At 41.1% G+C, this 19,892-nt stretch overlaps 2 protein-coding genes across 2 annotated transcripts in view; one reads left to right on the forward strand and one right to left on the reverse strand. All coding sequences in view use genetic code 11, as the record gives it.

The window, feature by feature from the left end:
• EGR_05014 (hypothetical protein) overlaps positions 1-1,503 on the reverse strand; it is a gene marked incomplete at both ends in the record, with an annotated part of 12,403 nt that extends 10,900 nt beyond the window's left edge. The window contains 2 exons of the mRNA XM_024494263.1: positions 1,340-1,422; positions 1,471-1,503. Coding sequence (XP_024351357.1) covers positions 1,340-1,422; positions 1,471-1,503 — 116 coding nt within the window. The remainder of the gene's footprint in view (positions 1-1,339; positions 1,423-1,470) is intronic.
• A 16,568-nt stretch (positions 1,504-18,071) lies between these two features.
• Positions 18,072-19,037, forward strand: EGR_05015 (EF-hand calcium-binding domain-containing protein; the record flags this gene model as incomplete). Its single annotated transcript, XM_024494264.1, has 1 exon — positions 18,072-19,037. The coding sequence occupies one exon, from the start codon at positions 18,072-18,074 to the stop codon at positions 19,035-19,037; it is 966 nt and encodes a 321-aa protein (XP_024351358.1).
• Positions 19,038-19,892: the final 855 nt, after the last annotated feature.

Raw genomic sequence — 19,892 nt, forward strand, 5'->3', positions numbered from 1 at the left:
AGCATCAAACTCTTGATCATGCCTTATGCACAGGTTTGATGTTCACTTTATCCTCCAGTAATTAGATTTTGAGATTGATGAAATACCAAAGCCAATTTCTCTTGGGAATTCAGGTTAGGGTCTACAGCTTACCACTCAACGAACAGGAAGGTAATCTTTTGGCTGACCGGTTCCATGGCTTGAATAATGAGGTAATCCATTTTAAGACTATTTTTTACCTCTGAGGATTTGAAGCCGATGGGATAACTATCACGTAATGGACTTCAAATCCCCCATTGACAGATTCAGCTTGAAATAAAAGACACTATATCAACTCAGGTAAAGGTGTCTTCAAAAACCTTATGTTTTTTTTTTCAAATTATACTGCGTAAACTGCGTCTTTTCAGATACTTTTTTAATACAGAACTAATCCCTGACGTTTTATACGAGATTCTACAAATGGCATTTTAGTAGCCTCTCAATAAGATATCGTAGTCCACAAATTTTCAACCGTTTCATTAAGCCTTCTTCCTGTTTCCCTCAATATTATTCCCTTTAGAATTAAACAGCAATTTCATTTGAATAACAAAGAGCTTAATTGAAACGTGTGCTTTCTTTCAAAGTATTGCTGCCCTTACGCTTGTCTTTCGGGATCGTGCTATGCATTTTAACAATGCGGTGATGATGGTGGATACCAAAAAGAAATTTACTACCGGATGATAATGGACAAACAATTGTCAAGTTAAAGTGCTCTAGATAAACGTCAAACCTTGTGGAAGGGTATATCCATTAAGGTTTAACCACGCATATTTATCCATTCAGGCACATTTAAGTGCCGATGGCGATAGTGGTTTATCAGGCGGTGAAGCACAACATTAACAGTCATTAAGTAGCTTAAAAGTCTAAACGAGATTGAAATCACCAAATTTTTGGAAAAACACCGCACTCTGGTTCCATTGTGCCAGTTTTGATTTTGTCCCTCCCCACTTAATGAATCGACTTCAACTCGATCTCAAAGATGTGCAAGCTTCTTAGAAACGAAATACAGCAACTAGAATAGGCACAAGACGTGTTAAAAGAAAGTACATAGGCTGGAAACGGCGGGCCATGCCTCATCCACTCCAATCTTAAGCGTTTGCTTAGCACATCTCTCTGAGTGTGGACAATCACTTTTCCCTTCGACTTGAGCAGACAATCACACGTGGAGGAGAATAAGGAATGGAGAAATTAAGGGTAGCGCAAGTGAAGGTAGCTAGGGTGGTTTTTTTCTTTCTCCCAGAGAAGCAACCTTTTTATGGAGGTGGAATTGGCAAATTGGTATCTCGTCGAGAAAGGAGAGGCAGATTGCAGTCGTGATTACTTTAGCAAGCAAAGTATTTGAAGAAGCTTTCTGCACAGTAATTTACTTTTTCTTTTTTGTGTTACACAAAATTTGTTGGCTGTCTAATAGCATAAAACCAATTAATTAGTACATAAGGGTGACCTTCTTACCAATTTGCTGCCTACGGAACTATAAGAGTTCATCGTCCTCAACTCGCGCTTCACTACTGACTACGGCAGCCTTCTCCAAAGTAGGTGATGTGAAATTTACTTCACAAAAGTGGGGAATATTTAGAAACTCCATGGATAGAAGCACTCTATCTCAATTAGCAACAGTGAAAATGTCCTACTAATGGTAGGCTATGATGCCGTCGGAGATATGGCAATCAGACTTAGAATTACCGTCAAAATTTGACCAAATTTAGAGAAGTTTTCGGGCAGCTTGTTCTATTCAAGTTTTAATATTAATTGCTTATGGTAAGTAAAGGTTATTTGATGTTTGGACTTTCCACCGCTGTGTATTTGAAGTGATGTAGCAAGATGGTAGCCTTTTACTCATTGAAACCGAGTTTATTGTGCCAGAAACGTCATGCTAATTAGCTATGGTTTTACAGGAGTTGGAGTCTGTTGTCCAAAAGGACGCGAGAAGTGCTGCTTCGTAGTCACGTCCGTCTTGTGACCTGTCTGATGAAGGCAAAAATGTTGCCAGAGTATAAAATAAATGAGTGAAGGAACAAATAATCAGTCCCAGTCCCAGTTTCCATTGAAACTACTTCTATTGTAAATTCACTCCAGCACGATAAGAATCGGTAAAATGCCCCACAATGAGGAGCTTGGAGTGTCCTTTTGCCTGAAGTGTACATTTTTTATGGTAGTCAGTGGAATATCCTTACCGTTTGAAGGTGTTACATACTCACAATAGCCTTTTACAAACCACCCTTGGGCACGTAAATAATCATAGGTCCTACTGCGAAAGAGCCCATCCCCTTGATTAGGAGATCTCATATCCTGACTTAAGCCCAAAATAATCGCTAGACTAGTAACTTGGATGAAAATGCAGCGTCTAGCATGCCACACTACGACAATTCGGAAGAATGATTTCTGCTCCTATGGACGAGATTATTGTGGAAAGTCTACAGCAGTAGAAGTAGGCTATGGTGTTTACAAACTTGAGAAAAATCTCTTCCCCTCCCTAACGTTAAACAGTCAACCCAAAAAACTTGGCATTTTAGGTTGTTCAGCTGTTCGTTATAGTGATAACAAAATGATGGCGGCTTGGTAGAGCGAAAGAGCAAGAAACCCCTTAAGCATGGGGTCTAATGTATCCATTCAATTTGCACGGTGCAGTGAATTGTGCTATTTATTTTAAACCAAATAAGTGGCATTTAATTTCTGACTGACAGCGGTTTTTCTTCTTTATAAGGACATTGCAAAACTTAACCTTAAATTGCACAATTTAGTGCGTTATCGTGCAGACCTTTGATTTCTAATGCAGCTCTTCGAGTCTCTCCTGAGTAACAGAAGAAGTCTTATTACTGGAACCGAAAATATATTGCATACGTACGGAAGAGCTGAGGGTCTATTGGCATGCACAAAAGGTCATCACACTGAGTAGAAGTGCGATGGCAGGGCCTTACTAGTTTGTGTTATATAAACCCCAGCGGTAAACAGACAATCGGAGCATTACATAACATGCTCTCCTTTTGAGCTTTGTCTCCTGCGATCCCTCTGTCTGGCCTCCTGAGTCAGTCACCACAATGCAGTCAGTGCCTTACAAACAAAAACGGCAGGTGAGAGGATTTTTGACTATAACTTCACTGGTCCCTCATGGCAATTTTGTTGGATTTGGAGTGGTGTCCTTTTTAAAAATTGCATTGGGGGAAGGGTGATGTCCTGACTAACTCGTATGGTTTTGCCCCCTGTTCCTCCCAGCTACTTTCTTCCCACTTAAGTGCTGCCCAGTTATGTATCTCGTGCTCACTAAGTTAATTTTATATAGATAACGCAGGCAGCTATACAACAAACTTTTTCATATGGTTCACGCCCACGACAGATGCCGCTCGCTTCAGTTGTTAATAGCATTCCTGCAGCACATGACACTTGAGTAGTTATAGAAGGTAGACGTTATTCTCAACCCTTCTTTGAGAAGGTCATCCGAGTTTCACCCATCTGCACTCCGCCCCCGTTTTACGTAACGTTAAGGTTTAGCATTAAACTTGTCCCGAAGGCCATGTCGCCCAGCACATGCACACTGGTGGAGTCTTAAGTACCAGCATAACGAAACGGAAAAGTTTAACTAACACCTAACTGCTATTAATCTTGAAGTGACAAACAGTTCTTTGAGATTGTATGCGTTTCATCATGCCAATTTGCAGACATTAAACTTGTCGGCTTCACAGAAGGGAAACAACAAGCGCTTATGCGAAAGAACATTTCCGTTTAGCATGTTCATTGCCAATAAACCTTACCTCTTAGGGAAGTATCATGAAAGATAATAGAAAGCGGTGTACAGTTACAATTTTTTTCTTGATGAAGTAGGTGAAAGTGCTTTGTTCTGAAAATTAGACCTTGGAAAAGTATCATAGGAAAAATTCCACAACTCCATGCAGTTATTTTTGGTCCTTGAAGTGAATGAAAGTGCTTTGCTCTGAAAACGGACTCCCAAGATTTTGCAAAAACTTGGTTCTCCATACTTTAAGCATGTCCGTTTTAAAGTCGTTGGAATAAGGTCACCACCACACTCGTCTGCTTAAGTAGCCGAGAGGTGAGCGAGTACATGGACATCCCACCAACTCCCGCCAGCTTATTATTTAAGGAGACATGTGTGGGCCTAATCACGCAGTTGTCTTAACAAGCAGCTTTATTTATCATAAAAATGACATCGAGGATGGAGAATGATTATATATGCCGTAACTATATGAATGTTGAGAGAAGGGCATCATTTTCTCTTTTGATATTTGTTGCCTAAAGCTACGTGCGTCTATTTCTTCCTCTGATCATAAAGTGATCAACAGTTCAATTTAACCCATAGACATTTCAGCCTTTTGGAATAGACGATTGTAGGTCAAATGTTAGATCAGACAAACCATGTTACTCAAGATACTTCCATTATGTTTAACTCTTCGGTTTGGTTACTCAAGCACTTAAGGCACTGCTAATTTTACCATCCCTGCCACGCCGTTGACTCCATTCCTACTGAACGCCACAGACACTTATTCTGCTACACTTATTCAAGCATAATCTCACCTAAGACTTTGCAACCCCTTATTGGACTCCATTTTCTCTGTCTTTTCCTTTGATTAAGAAATTTATATGCCACCCTGCTCAATGACGTTAGATTAATTTTTTCAACGAACTTTTCTAATTTTCTTTTTTTAATAATCCGCTATCCACCACAGTCGATTACTGAGCATTCGATTAATTGTGAATAATGCCTTATCGAAGAGTCTGAAAGGATTTGTGGCTCCCTTTTGTTAACTTAATACTCACGGTTGCTGCATGCGTCCACTTTCTTCCTCTCCCTAATGTATGGCACATTCTCTTCTGATTGGGCTCAACTCGTATTCTACAGAGCAAACTTATTGGCCACCTTTATGCGACCTGGAAGGTCTGATTAACAGAATTAGAGGAGAATTTAGAGTCACTTAAGTAGACTGGCAAATAAGATTTATTTGCATATTAAATCGAACCCTGTTTCCGATTTGGGGAAAGGAAAATTAGAGATTTGTATTTAAGTAACATGCAATTATTTAAGAAAAGGCTGTCTTTCCTACAACAACCTACAGCAGTCCTCTTCTGTGCATTAATTAGGGGGCTAATTCGACTGCTGATGTTTTCATTCAGAAGTTGTCTCCTAAAGTTATTTCAGCTAAATTAGAATGACTTAGAAACCCCTGATTTGTATGTAACTCGTTAATTCACCCCTTAATAATGGATAATCTCGAATTAGAATGTATATTACAGCTAACACACGGAGTGCCGGGTGGCTTTGTTGGGCTCGGCTTAGCGACAAATCGAGCACCTCCTGTGGATCGCATCTGCAGCTGGCTAGTTTTTGCTTCGAGAAAACGGGGATACTGAAAAAAATCTTCGTGAAATCAATGAAAAAGATTTAGTATCAAGGAATAAAATTTAATTTTACTCGAATAGAAATAAAATAACAATAAAAAGGAAATAAAGGGAGCTTGCAAGGACCTGCTATTCTCACCTCATACTAAAATGGGTGAATTTTGATGTTTGCTCACCCAACCTGACTACCGAAAAATCAAAATATTCTTTTGGGAACTATGTTGAGTTAAATTTTTTGCCTTCCGTTGCATCAAAGTCAACTGTTTGAATGCCTGAATGAATGTCTAACTGACTGAGCATCCTTCGACCTTTGTACGTGACAGATCAAAGAAAATCTCAAATGACTGGTCATACCGTCAGTCAGGGTCTAAAAAGAACATTTATGGATGAAGTACGGGCAAAAGTTGAAAGGAATGCAAGTAATGAGAATGTAATTTAGAGGTGAGCAGTGAACTTTTGCTACATGCCTCGTCCTGGCAAAACGATCCTCTTGAAAAGCACCATCAAAACGGCACATTTGAACCATTGCCTGTCTTCTTTAGTACCCTATGCTAATTCGTAGAAGTACGGGGGTGAAATTTTAACTGACGTTTATTCTTGCTTTTAGGCCAAAATGCTATCAGATTCAAGCCAAATCAACGCATTGATGAATAGTGGTCCAGTTGGGATCACATTCATAAAGTGACTAAATGCCTACTCAACACCCACCGAGATAAGGCAGCATTCTGAACATTTAACAACAACGAGTCTCATGACTTTATAGTACTGTACTCATTTCAATTAGACGCATATAAAACCGCTGTGCTGTGTCAAGGTCAGAAGAAGAAACGCCTACTCTACGGAGAATAACGCTGTTGTGATGAGTAGCTTGAATTTGAAGAACTAAGATCTGTAATTACCAGAGAGAGCTAAGGTCATTTAACTACAGCACTAAACCCTAATATCTTGCAGTACTCTTCGTGCCTCAATATTCAGCTGGTTCTGAGGAGCTGCCACGAACAATTGCGCCCGGGTCGGCATTCCTTCATTCCGTGTGATTCATAAGGCATATTAATCCCTTTTACATCATCAAGAAATTGAAAGGACATCTTGCATAGACTAGATAAAGTCGTCAGTAGTCCAAGCCAGTGTACTGCTTAAATTCGACTCGGTAATTAAAGGAACTAAACACCATAGTGGCGCAAACATGTGGGATAAGGTGGGCAATTACACCCCACACTGACTTCAATTGCTGGACAACTGAACCCCGCCCGTTGGCGTATGGACTGAAGCCCTGTAGGCGGAAAGAACGTGTCCTAGGCTTAAATCTCGGTCATTTGGTTGCACATCTTTAGTGAACGCCTTTAGTTGTCTGATTAGGGTTCTTTAATAAGGATAAATGCAGTGCTTTGCTCCAGTTCTACTTGGCAAAAGCTGACATTCGTGAGAGCTGTAATTTATGAAGCGGTGAAACCTATCGAGAGTCTCAATTGACGATTTGACAATGTCAGGTGACTTGAGGCTGTTTAGTCACCTGGTCTCTAAAGTTACCTCTTCAAGGTCAATTAAGCAGATGAGGCCTCGAAGAAAAGTTGGATGTTTAAAACTTTCCTTCGAGAACAAATTACTGGGTGAAGAGATGAACAAGTTTGTCTTGTATAGACCCAGAAATGCAGATTCTACAGTTAAATGTAAATCTTATGCCCTTACAGGCAAAATGGTCAACACTGCAATAGCAAAGCAGACTCCTTTCTGTCATGGCACTAGTCTTTCCAAAATATTCATGGCTGAGCGTGCGCCTGTGCTTTGTTTTCTCTTCCACTTTTGCCTATTTAACTAGGCATGACCAGCAAAAAGTACTGCTTCTCCTTTACTCAATTACAGTATAATAGAGCGTAGACAGGCCAAAGTCATTTCATGCTCCTCTGTCAGCTTGACGGAAAAGGTATAGTAGATTAAGTAAGGGCTTCGACCACCGTTTTTAACTCCAGTTAGCATGCTTGGACACTTACCTCCCTGAAGATCCTATCGCAGAGGTATTCAGTAGAAGACAGACATAAATGGAAATTCAACAAACTGGAACAATCAGTGGATCCCCATCGGAGTTATTCCCCTATCAAGCTGGTTCGGTCCATAAAACTCTACAAGATGCCAAGATGACTACCGCTACATCATCCTTGCAGCCTAACTTCAAAGCCCCTCTCATGAAAGTATTCTTATAAAGGTGCACGATCGCTTTTTGATCGAAAAGCCTCATTTCCGAAAAAGCACGATATACACCACCATTTTCTAAGGCTTTGTAGCAGAACCTTTCAACTGACTGTAAAGTCATGCGACAGGCAAAATCCCAGGCCCTATGTACCTATACAGGATACCTTCGGCTAAATCTCTGCAAAGTTCAGTTGACTAACACTGGGATCTCCAACAGGTTCCGTTGCTTCATAAATTACAACCCTCACAAATGTCTACTTTTGCCAAGTAAAACCAGAGCAAGGTGCTGCATTTATCCTTACTAAAGAACCTTTGGGAATTTTATTGGGTGAGATTTTCTACTCCATTATGTTAAAGTGGAGTGAGTGATTGACTGACTGACCATCCCTGAACATTGGTATGTGGCAGATTAAAGAACACCTTAAACAGCTGATCATGCCATAAATCAGGGTCTAAAAAGCGCATTCGTGAAGGTATTACGATCATAGAGTACAATAAGCCAAGCACTAGTGAGTAAATATTCCCAAATGCCTGTTCCTAGTAGCGCGGTCTTCTTGGAAAACACCATCAAATCTTTGCATTCGACGTAATGTCTGCCTTTGGTAATAGCCACCTATAAACAGCAACTGTACTAGCGTTTTTTTCCTCACTCAGCGTATCATTCAACTGGACGTAGTCCATTTCACTACCAAAGAGGGAGTAAGTGGGCAACGCCGACCTCTTGGGCCTGTTCCCCACATCAATCTGAATGAGTGTGCATCACATCTCACTCACATCACCGTAGCTGGCGTGTTATGAAGTAACAAGTAAATGTGGGACTCATTCAAGTGTTTTGATCGAGAAAAATAGTCGTAATTTTACCTGAATCCCATTCAACTCAAAAGGACTAAAAAGAAAACATTTTTGTTGTGAATTTAGACGCAGGACCTATTACGCGTTACCCGTCAAATGCAACAGTTCGACCATCACCTGTGAATTTGGTTTCTATGACGCATACAGAGTCGGAATTACTCAATCGCATATATTTCGCCTTCATTTTCCACCACCAAAGTAATAATTAGGTGAGTGTTGAGACAGATTACAATGCGTGGCGCTTGAGCTTACGAATACCGCGGATTAAAACCACAAAAACAAATAAGTCCCTTATCACTCACGTCTCCGACATGTAAGCAGGACAGGTATTGGTTTAACACCATCTTTACTTCTGCCTGTTATGCAGTTTGGGTCATGTGTACATCCTACCCATATCGATAGAACAATTCAGACACGTTGATAAGTCGAAATCAGATGCAATTCTATCCAAATCATATCATAGTCATGTGAACTCCGAATTGTTGGCTCTGTGATGTGTTGTGGATAATCTCTCGTAGTACGCTTCCTCTTCTGTCAAGGTAGAAACTGTTAATGCTTTTGTCCAGTCGACCGTGAGATTGTTAACTTTCCTGAGCTAGGCAAGTGGGTGCTTTTAAGGAATCAAGTAGTGCACGTATAAAGATTGCATCCATTTACAACAGCTTTCAGTCCACCCACACGTGGGTGGGTGTTTGCTCTTCGCTTCTTGCCTCGTGGGGCGTAAGTCACACCTACCCAATCAGTCAGTCATTTTCTACTCCCTTCCCCATTCCACTGAGAGTAGAAAATGTGCTTAAATATTTACGAGGCTATTAAGGTACCGAATACCAAAGGCAGAGGGACAAAAGTAGCACAAATTGTAGCTAACTAATCCCATCAGTGAGTATTTGCTTTAAAGTCAGTTTCGAAATTATCAGCCCCCATGTTTATCCTACGGTCGGACACCACCCTTCCCCAACCCTAGAATGGTTCATCTGTGAAAAGTATTGGATGAGCTTTATCTACTGCGAGTTCTGAATCCATCAGTGCATTCCACAACACTATTTGACTTGATTTCAGTGTTGCACCTACTGGCTGGTAAGCACACAGTAGGCTGTTGTAACTATGTAGATATGCGAATCAAAAGTTTCGTGCAAAGCAAAAGACAAGCGCTTTAAAAGTAGATGTTACTTTTCCGTTACAGAGAAGCGGAATACCCATGTAGATTTTTGAGCACTGTGGATACGAATTTGGGTGACGTGTGGAGAAGCAGGTTAGCGATGGGACACTGTTTGCTTCTTTACTCGTAAGAAATATACTGCAGATAAAGCAAACATTTGATTGTCAGTTGCTGATACATCTTTTATAATGAAGACATCAAACTGATGTTTTAACTACCTTTAGGCAGACGGAGACCTACAGCCCATACTCGATACTCGATGCTGTTGTCTGCAGAGTTGCGTGGTGAGGTCCTTCAGTTGCACGGCTGTGCAATTGTGCCAGTCTGCTTAAGTAAGTACATGGGAGGGGAGTGTAGACGAACGAAAGGGCAAATGAACAAATGGATCAACTCCTTGTAACTCAGAGCCTAGTGTACCTAGGTTAAATATATTTTAGCCAAATAATGGAGTCGAGGTGGCATACATTTTATCAGATTTTATGCCCCCGTCCAGGTACAGCAAAACAATTAGTCCAGTTGTCTGACAGACTCCAGGTCGTGTGTATTTCAGAAAGGCGAGCAGTATGTTGGAGACATCCAAATTTGCTAAAAGTCAATCTCACTGATGTCCGTTAACGCATTGCACATTTCTATTCTCAGGCCAACTTTGGCTAAATACCCACAACGCTTTCATGCCATCAAACATTCGTGACACTATTTACCTTGTGTAAGTCAACTATTCCAAAGTGCCCATTGCATAACCACAGGAGAGCTTATTCTTTTCACTGCTCAGTTTGACGATGCGGACTTGCAATGCGTAATTTCTAGCGTTCTACAGATTTATCCCCATGGTTTATGTTTGCCTCACAGATTTTACGGCTTGCTCTACAGCCTACATACTTGCCTACTTGCTTACCTACTTGAGGGTGAGGGCTGCTTCAATTAATGGAGGGGTATATGCACTCTATGATTCCCAAGGGTGTGTTAGTTAATAAAGAAGCGTATGACCTTTGCAAGCCCCACAACTAGGCAAAAGGATGAGTGCACCTCTCTAAAGTTAAACAATTTATTACTTTTTAAGTGATTAATGAATTACTTAAGAGGATTTCTAATGAACTTCTTTCGTTGGTAAACATAATTGGGTTTCATGTGATCCTTTATCAGTTAAGGTCACATTGGCTTTCATTATGAGGTTGGCGCCAGTGTGGAAGTCCTATTGTAAATAATTAAAAAATGGGATTTTTAAAAGTGCTAGATTGCATTATGCTTAGAATTGGTGTAGGCTGTACTTTTGCAGTACTGTGGAGGAAGTGCTATCATGGAAAATGGGGAATATGCTACATGTGTCAAGCATTTACCTGAAAGCGGCTATTTTGGGCGGATTGGCTCATACGTTGGAGGAAAATGTGTACAATCACTGATTGTGTAGTATAGATAGTCTGGATTTGGAAGATGAATTGACCGAAATGGACGGAATCGGTGTTTGGTGAATGAACTGGTGCATGAAACCCGCATATACTGATCTGATCTTGTTAGATATGATCTAATCTAAACTCTGACCTGCACTAAACTGGTGGTTCAGTGAAAGCAGCACTCCTTCTTGATGACATCGCAGCTCCTCTCCTTCTTCCTTGCATCGGCATCAATGCTCGCGAGGGGGCAAATCACCTTGACATGCATCAGTGGGAGATGGAATTTTCCTCTCCAACTATGTATCAAGCTGCTAAAAGACTTCACGCCTATTTGTCCGATGCGAATTCCGGGATTTCCATTCACCATTAAGCCTTGTAAATCATTGATGAAAACCTCGGTCAAGACAATTTAAAGACGAAATGTTCCCCTAGATTCTTCCGGTATGCAAAACTGCAATTATCTGTTCACTCCACATTTCGATCATCTCACTCGACATCCTACTGCGGACAAGGTAACTAAATCTGATTACCTTCTTCCACAGCTACCACTGATGTCAAGAGATAAAATAATTCCTGACATGCGGAAATACTACCATACAGTCGAGAAATGGCCCAAAATGTACAAAGGAGACTTACGGAGAATCGTAAATGCCTTATGTAAATTTTGTCTCTTGGAGCTCGAGCCCTTTATGCGTACTACTCTGAATTTGGCAGTCTAAAAGGCCATTTGAGTATCAAGATGATGAAGTCCCTAGTTCTTACTGAATATTTCATTCCGAGGTGCCATTTACACAAGTGGCTAAAAATGAGACAATCCAAATAGAAAGAATGCAGTAGCTTTGGTGAAAAGCATAGGTTGTCGACTCCATTTGACGGCACCAAGGCATTCAAAGTTCGATAATTCTGCTGAAGGTCTTGTTCATATTCCAAAGTACCATCAAATCTATGAATGCGCACAATTTTACGGACCTAAGGCGCGGCTTAAACGAATTCCCTTATTCAGTATTTCAATGCTGCACAACCCAAAAAGTGGCAGTAGTCAAGCAGCAGAAGCATTGTACTTTGGGCGGAAAGTTGGATCCACTCAGAAGGATCCGTTAGACTTAGATGTCAGTTCTCTCTACTGAGGATGTATTAAACGACTTGTGCATTACTAAACCACTTCCCTCCATCCGCTTCTGGCACTAATTTTAGCAGTTGGGTGTCTGCTGGAAATCCAACGCCTCCTGTGGATGTCACAGCTCTGGATGAACCACAGCTGTGGAGGGTGTAGTGAATGTCATGATACTCATTTTCTTTTTTTTACTCTTGCTTTTTTGACCTGCGTAATGTGGTGAATTCAATGAAAACTTCTACTTTATAATTTAAAAAAGTTCTTCAAATGGCATCCATTAACTTCAATAAACCTTTTCTGAGAATGTCTTGCTTTCATACCGTGGAAACAAAATATGAATACAAGGGCGAAGAACAGTGTCAGGTATAACAATCGGCAGAATGAGGGGTATAATGTTTTGCAAAACATGGATATAATTAATCGTATGGATTCATCAAGTCTTGATAGCTTAAAAGGAGTCGTGGGAGTGAGCCATTAGCAGGAATTGCAGAAACCCCCGTGATTGCTAGACCGGTTTTAATGGATACATTTATACTTGCAGAACTGTTGGATGACACTTTTGATTAACTCAACGCAAGTGGCTTTAAAATGATCCTCCATATAGTTCGCCAGAGCATAGCAGTCCGTTGGACAAGCTTTCCGCCCTCCAATCTGTAAGGCGCTCGCTTAAAACTTGCGTCCCTTTTAAATGTTCTTAAGTTCAAGTTTGCTCGCGTTTTACAACCATGCCAAAGTGCCTGAAATATGTTAGAAGGTGGCCGGAGGGTCGACTGAACTGTTTACGAAGAGATTACTTTGTCCACATGGATGAAGGGATGACACGCATACCGTCAGTCTTGTGCTTCCTGTCAGACGTTGTGGATGTTAAGTATGCAATTCATAACTTCCCTCTGAAGGCAATGCTTCTCTCAAACGGATGACAGCTTTAATTTTGGGTTCCACTCTCAGAAGCCCAAATTTTAATCAGGGTTTAATTAAAATGTTGTAGGAATGGAGCTCCAATTTATAACCACTCCAACATTTGTCCACCATATCTCATTTTCTTCGCAATATCAGGTATCTACCAAGGCGCTTAAGTAGTTTACATCGATAAATGTGGAACTTTTCATTTCTGCTGCTTGACTTTAAAAGTCTCTCACCATCTCATATACTTTTGCAGAAAATACCACATCGCCTCTCCCTGATGTTCTAAACTCTACTTCAGCGTCATGCATTCTTTCGCGTCCCTCGGTACAAACCCACCTATCTGCTGAGCTGCGTGGGTGGAGTGTCAAAAAGCGTACACTTCTTGTTACTTGTTTGCTAATAGCTGACATGGATGAGATTACACACCTAAAATGATTTAGTCACCAGGCAAAGGAAGAGAGGTTCATGTGAATTTCATTTTAACTATTGGAAGAAGGAGAAAGGAAAAAGAGAGCCGTATCTTAAAGACGCATATTTAGGCATTCATTTGAACGAAGTTGGGAAATTTCAAAAGACGAGGGACAGATAACATCCTTCAATGATTACTAGCTTGTTAAATACTTTTATTTGATGAATTAATACGAAATAATGCATTTCTTTCCTTCCTAAGTGGACTTATGGACAACTTAATTACATTCATTTACGTTTCTTATGTGATTTAAAGCTGCATATTTTAAACCAACAGGTAGACAATTTCAAAATGGCTTAAACTTTACCCTACACTGTAATGCTTTAATTGCTTGTTTAACTCTCGAGTTTTGGTTGCATGGGCACTTAGGACTGCACCATTGAACTTCCACTGGGAAGCACGGCCTCCGGGCCAGGCGTTTTACCTCGTAGCACTTCTATACGTCGACTGCACATAGTCTGCTCCTACATCATCGCTTGTAGTGTCTCTAGGACAGACTTGGGGCCCTGCAACGCATCTAATGAAATTTTCTTTATTAACCATTGTAATGGTTTCACTATTCATTCATTTATTTGACTGAAATGTGTCAGGCACGCCGGTTCCTAATGGAAGCATTGCCAGAGTCAATGCTTCTGTTTTAAGAAGTCACCTCAGGGATTACCATATTCCAGCGATCCTTATAGTGAGCATGAAAACCGGGTTTATGAGGCAAGTCACTTTATGTTTTGGTGATTCACAGACTCCCACAGTCCCATAACTTAGCGAGATGATCCATCAGCCTCAAGTAAAAGTAATCCCATCTGGTAGATGACATTTCTCTTCTTAACAGTCTTTTAACCATCAGAATAGGCGTGGAACGTAAATTGAATATGCCCGAAGGCCATACCGTCCAAGAGAAGCTTAATGGAGGTGATCTCAGTCCCCGCTTAACTAAAACGAAAAGTTAGGAATTAAAAAGCATAACAAGTCCTCCCCCTGCTTTTAAGTGGCGTCCTTGTCGATTGCCTTGGGTAACCTTCCGCGTTGGCCTTCGCAATGCAGTAGATGCTATGAGAAAAACATCCACGAACCAACTGCATCAGTTGTCAATTCAAATGCATCAGAGAAGATATCTTACTACATAGTCGTTTATCTTACTTGGCCATTCTGGTAGATTCAAAATTTTGGCCTGTTTGGCAGCAGCATTGGCGAAGGGGAAATGTGCCCGCCCTCTCATATCTTTATTGCCTGTCCTACTATCACTGTCCAAAAAGGCGAGACATTCAGTACGGAAGAAGTTAACAATAGTTTCATGGAAATAAAGTTCCGCATCCATTTCTCCTTGTCATTTTCTTCTCACTTTGGTGCTGTCCAGCCACATCTATCTATCTGGATTCTAATCAGCTAATAGAGAAGTGAAGGAGGTATCGCGCGTTCACCTAGTGTACAACTTCACACGGGCACCGTAGACAGCAAACTTTCTTAGATGGTCCATGACCATGGCTAGTACTATTTCAGTCGTTAATCGCATTCCTGCAGAAGGCGAGACTTGGGTTGTTTCCCAAGGTAGATGGCATTTTGAGCCCCTCTGTTATGGGTCGTCATTGATTCTCCCATTTGCAGCATACACCCTTCTTCCCCCAAGTTAGGATTTAGCATTCGGTAAAAGAGGTCAAGGCAGTCGTCCCTTAGGATCGGGTTCGCCTTCTGCTGGGACCAATGTAGTGCATAACACTGGAATATAAATTGATTTGCCGACTTACAGAAGTGCTAAGAGGACACTAGCATGCCCCTGAGGCCAAGCAGCCGAGCGAAAGTAAAATAGCGGAGCCTTAAGTGCCCGCGTAACCGAAACCGAAATTTAGCAAATAAACGCGTTATTTTCCTTCCAATCACTCAGTCATCTAGCCCTATAGGTGAGATTTTGGATACTACTGAAGGCGAGACATCATATTTAATTGCCTAAACATACACGAACAACTGATGGGGCACAGATATCATTCGGATGCATTTCAGTTTTTCAAATGCTATCCCCTTCTGCAGTTAGGCAGTGGGTCCCTTTTTTTCAATACAAACTAATGACGAAATTAACATCTTTTACTAACCCCAGTGGCATTTATGACAATTATGGTGAGCCCTTTTGGGGGAAGGATTGAAATAAAGAGCTGGTGTACAGTTTTTTTAAAGGAGGTTAGTTAATTAACTCTACTTTATTTACAAACTTTGTTTCTACAATTAATGCTTATGACCGCATAAATGACGGGATAAGAAATTGACCTTCGGTGGTAACTGCCAAAATAAATGCACTAGATTTTTACTTGTTGCTTCATACAACCAATTTCGTTTAATAGCGCTTGTTTTACTTGTCCCAAACCGAGTAATCTGCACGTACGGACAGACAGAGAGGCGAACAGGACACACAAATAAAAAGGTAGACAGGCAGCCATACTAGATGACCAACAAGGATAGAATTTTCGGTACAGCTCACTGCAACAGCATACTTCAATATGTGAGGACGTAAAATGCATGTAATTGTTAATGTCCGTGTATTAAAAAAAGTGGATAGGTCTCAATCTCGCAGCGCACTACCCTTTAGTGAGTTCTTTACCACCTTCAACCTGTTTTGAACCCGCCACTTCAAAGCATTTCTTGAAAGTGGTGAGTCTTATTCAATCTTATCCGTTTTACGGATGGAATTTGATGCTTCTGCCGATCCGTCAACTTTGTTGTATGGGATTTGATTAAGCAGAATTATGAAGCAGTCGAATGCATCGCTCAGATTTGATTAAAGCTTCTTTCTATTGCACCGATGAATCACTACCCAAACCACCACTTTCAGGAAGATTGGTCACGAGTATTCGCAACTAAGGCGACTGGGGATGAAAGAGGAGCTTTTATCCCTGCTTAACGCGAACGGTTTACTTCTAACTGGTTTGTATCTAAATTAATCTAGAAAATCAAGTTACCGTTGATCCAATTTGCACATCTTTGCTACTTGATATCCTTTGGCAATTATTTTATGTAACTATTTAGAATACGTTTTGGACGATGATCATGCTGTTTAGCAAAACCGAGCAGTACATCGTCAAATTCGACACAAGAAATGTCAGCCATATAAATCAATGAAGACATACTGAAACGGTGAGGGATGAAACGGACGGACCTTGCAGAGAGCCTGCGGCATGGGGAGCCATACGTATCGGCTTTGCCACCTCTTGAGACAGCCAATCGGGGCGCTTGAGATTGGTGAATGACCGGTTGTGGTAAAGCGATATGATACAGACGCACGTACGAGCTGACAGGGTCAGTGACCGTGGTTTGTGCTGGTGTGAGGACTACCAATGGTCCAAGCACACAGTTGGCCGAATGCTCCTCTCCACAAAAACCATTTCCTCAGAGGAATAGAGTCTACTTACTTTTGTGGCTCAGCCTCTCTGTTTTAGCCTGACTCAACACCTGAACGGCAGTACAGAATTAGTTTCTGGTAATGAGACCACTTTTATTAGTTACCACACCATCACGTTCAATCCAGGTAACAGACCAAACAAGATTTCACTCGTCACATGACAAGATGACACTGCCTTAGCGTTAAATATAGCTAAGGTAGTGCAAATGCAAAATTCCACTGTTATATCTACGCAGTGAGGTGTAACTGTAGGGCAAGGAACTAGACGCCCTCCACTAATTCCGTTCAATGGTACCAGGAGTCGAGTGATTTCCACGGACATCATTATTGTATTCTTTGTTTTCATGGTGCTGGTGGTTTCGAAAATCGTCAGAACATTGAGCCATTTGTCTTTTTTACAAGTAGTATCTGTGAGTGATGGCGGCACAATTTCCTATGCAACACCAGAAACTAAATTACTTGTAAGGTAGTTCCTGGCCTATTTAGTTTTCAGCAAAAATCCCCTCTTTATTAGTTATGTTCTCAAATTGTTCCCAAGATTTCCTTTTTCAAAAAAAATTTAAAGAATTCTCATTTCACTGAAAGCTGAAAATGCAATCATGCTATGACTTAATCACATTGTAAGGGCTTTGTCTTTCTAGAAAGCCAACCTAGAACAAAGGAAAAACGTGAAGGCCTAATCGGAAAGGGTACTTAAACGGAACACCGTAAGGAAAATCTTTAAGCCCGATTCTGGAAACGATCTGTGAATTCGACCTCATAGCTGGATGATTGACAATGAGATCTGCAATTTGGTTCGGTCATTCCTCCTTGATTATCGCTGTTTCGCGTCTCCTCACCAGCACTTGTAACTGTTCCAGGGCGGTATTTTAGATAGTGGTCGTGCTTCTTCATATTACATGTCGCTATCTCGCTTTTCTGCGAAAGTTATTAGCATAACAAAGAGTAATGGTCCACCTGAGAATCACTTTTACCATACATCATTAAGTTTCGTTGATCGCATGCTATGTGACAAGCGTTGTGTTCACTGAAATCGCACTGACCTCTATCAATCATATCAAAACTAAAGACGATGCAAAAAGACTTTGCCGCGAAATCACGGTAGAAACATCACATTCAAGGCCAAAAACTAGGACAAAATTCAACCAACTGGTTATGTAAGTAGCATTGCCACCTGGAAGTAGGGCATGACCCCGCATCGATTCCCTTCACATGTCCCTGCACGTGTGGCCGAGGTCATGCTGGGGGAAGGGAGACCCGTGTCCCTTTTGTCAGGCGACCCCATATTCAAACCCATCCACCAACGCCCAGTCAAATTAACGCTAGATTTACCGGCATTTACCGCTCCACGAACTCTCTCCACATGTAAGCGTCGAAAACGCGTTTCTCCACAAATTTTCGTTCGTGATGTCATCAAGAATGCCGACGTATCTGACGTGTTCCGCCAATCCACCTGTGATGAAGTAACCGCAAAAAATAAGAATGCCATACATAGAGTCATCAAAAAGGTTCTTGGAGCCCCTAGTGTTTATTTTGATAAAACTGAATTGAGCATTATCTTACATATGTATCTTCAATTAACGGGCCTAAAAATGCGTGAAATTTCAAATGAGGAGATGAAGGGCTTCTTGTACAGTACTCTGGGAATTACCAACTTATTTTCGTTAGATGGTATATGTAGAGCATCAACAAAAATGAACAATGGCCCACTATCAACGACCAAACGATACATTTCTCCTTCCGCTTTCGTCCGTACACTTTCTATCATGCTAAGAGGAACAATAGACGATAGAGCGGAATTGGCCTTTTATGCGATGGACATAGATTCGGATGGATTTTTGAGAAAGACAGTGGAGATAAGACGGCTATTGCAGGATTCTTTTGATACATCAATCTCTGCCCAGAATGCGGAGATTGATCCCGACGAACCGGCAAGGGATACAGCTAACTTTTTATGTGAAAAATTGAACTGCACCATCACCTCACATGTGTCGGTGCAGGAATTCCGGGAGAAGTGTCAACGACATCCCTGGATTGTGGAATGTCTCCTCCCGTGCATACCCGCGGAGAGAGTGAACTACATTTTTCAAAGTCTATTCACAACCGGTGTCAACATTCCGTCAATTGAGAGTGCGGTCGAGCCTACACGACCGACGATAAAGTGCGTTTCCGGCAGGAAGAGTACATACTCAGTAATAAAATGAGTTTTCCTGGAATATTCATATGTGACAAATGAATAAACGTTACGAAATATTCCGCATATTTTTTTCCTGTCTGACGATGTCAGGTGTAAAATGGTCTAAAATCATATTTAAATAAGCATTTCCCTGTAGCTGCGTATATATGGACATTTGGACCACAAATAAAAGAAGTGCAGAGGCACCTTGAGGCTCACCACCACAATTCTTTCACTAAAGTCTTAATTGAGCAGCTAGGTAAGGCGATTCCGCTATATAGATAATTTTAATGATTTAGTATTAATAATAGCCCTACTTCTGTGCATGCACTTGATCGCGTCTTTTTAATAAAACCGGTGCGGCTAACGTCATCCACTTTGAACAGGTTTCATCAAACAGTGGATGGATTGATACCACTAGTCCGCTGTTGTAGTTTATTTAGGAAAAATTGCAATCTCACCTTTGCCACTTTTAAAAGGGAAGGTGTTCAAGCACTCAATCATTAATGCTTTTGTTTAACAAGAACTAAAGTGGTACTTAGATCTGTCATTAGACCAGTACAAATATTCATTAACCATAATGAAATACATAATGGTTTTGTCTGAAAATATGCTAAATAACGGCCAGGAAATATCATGTGCTAAAATAAAGGAAGAGTATTCTTCGCAGTAGACCATGGGTCAAGAGAACAAAATGGCTGGGTCAAATACCGCTCCAAATAAAGGCCTTAGAAAGGCCTCCAGAGGGTGTACTTCCCCTCTGTGGCGTGGCCTCCGAGCCATACCAGTAACCTCCCAACTCTTCTGGCTTGTAACAACCTTGGAGAATACTTGAGGCGTAATACTTAGGGCAATGACGGGGAAACTGCATTTAAAAGGATAA

This window comes from Echinococcus granulosus (assembly GCF_000524195.1).
Source record: "Echinococcus granulosus chromosome Unknown EG_S00034, whole genome shotgun sequence".
NCBI lineage: Eukaryota > Metazoa > Platyhelminthes > Cestoda > Cyclophyllidea > Taeniidae > Echinococcus > Echinococcus granulosus.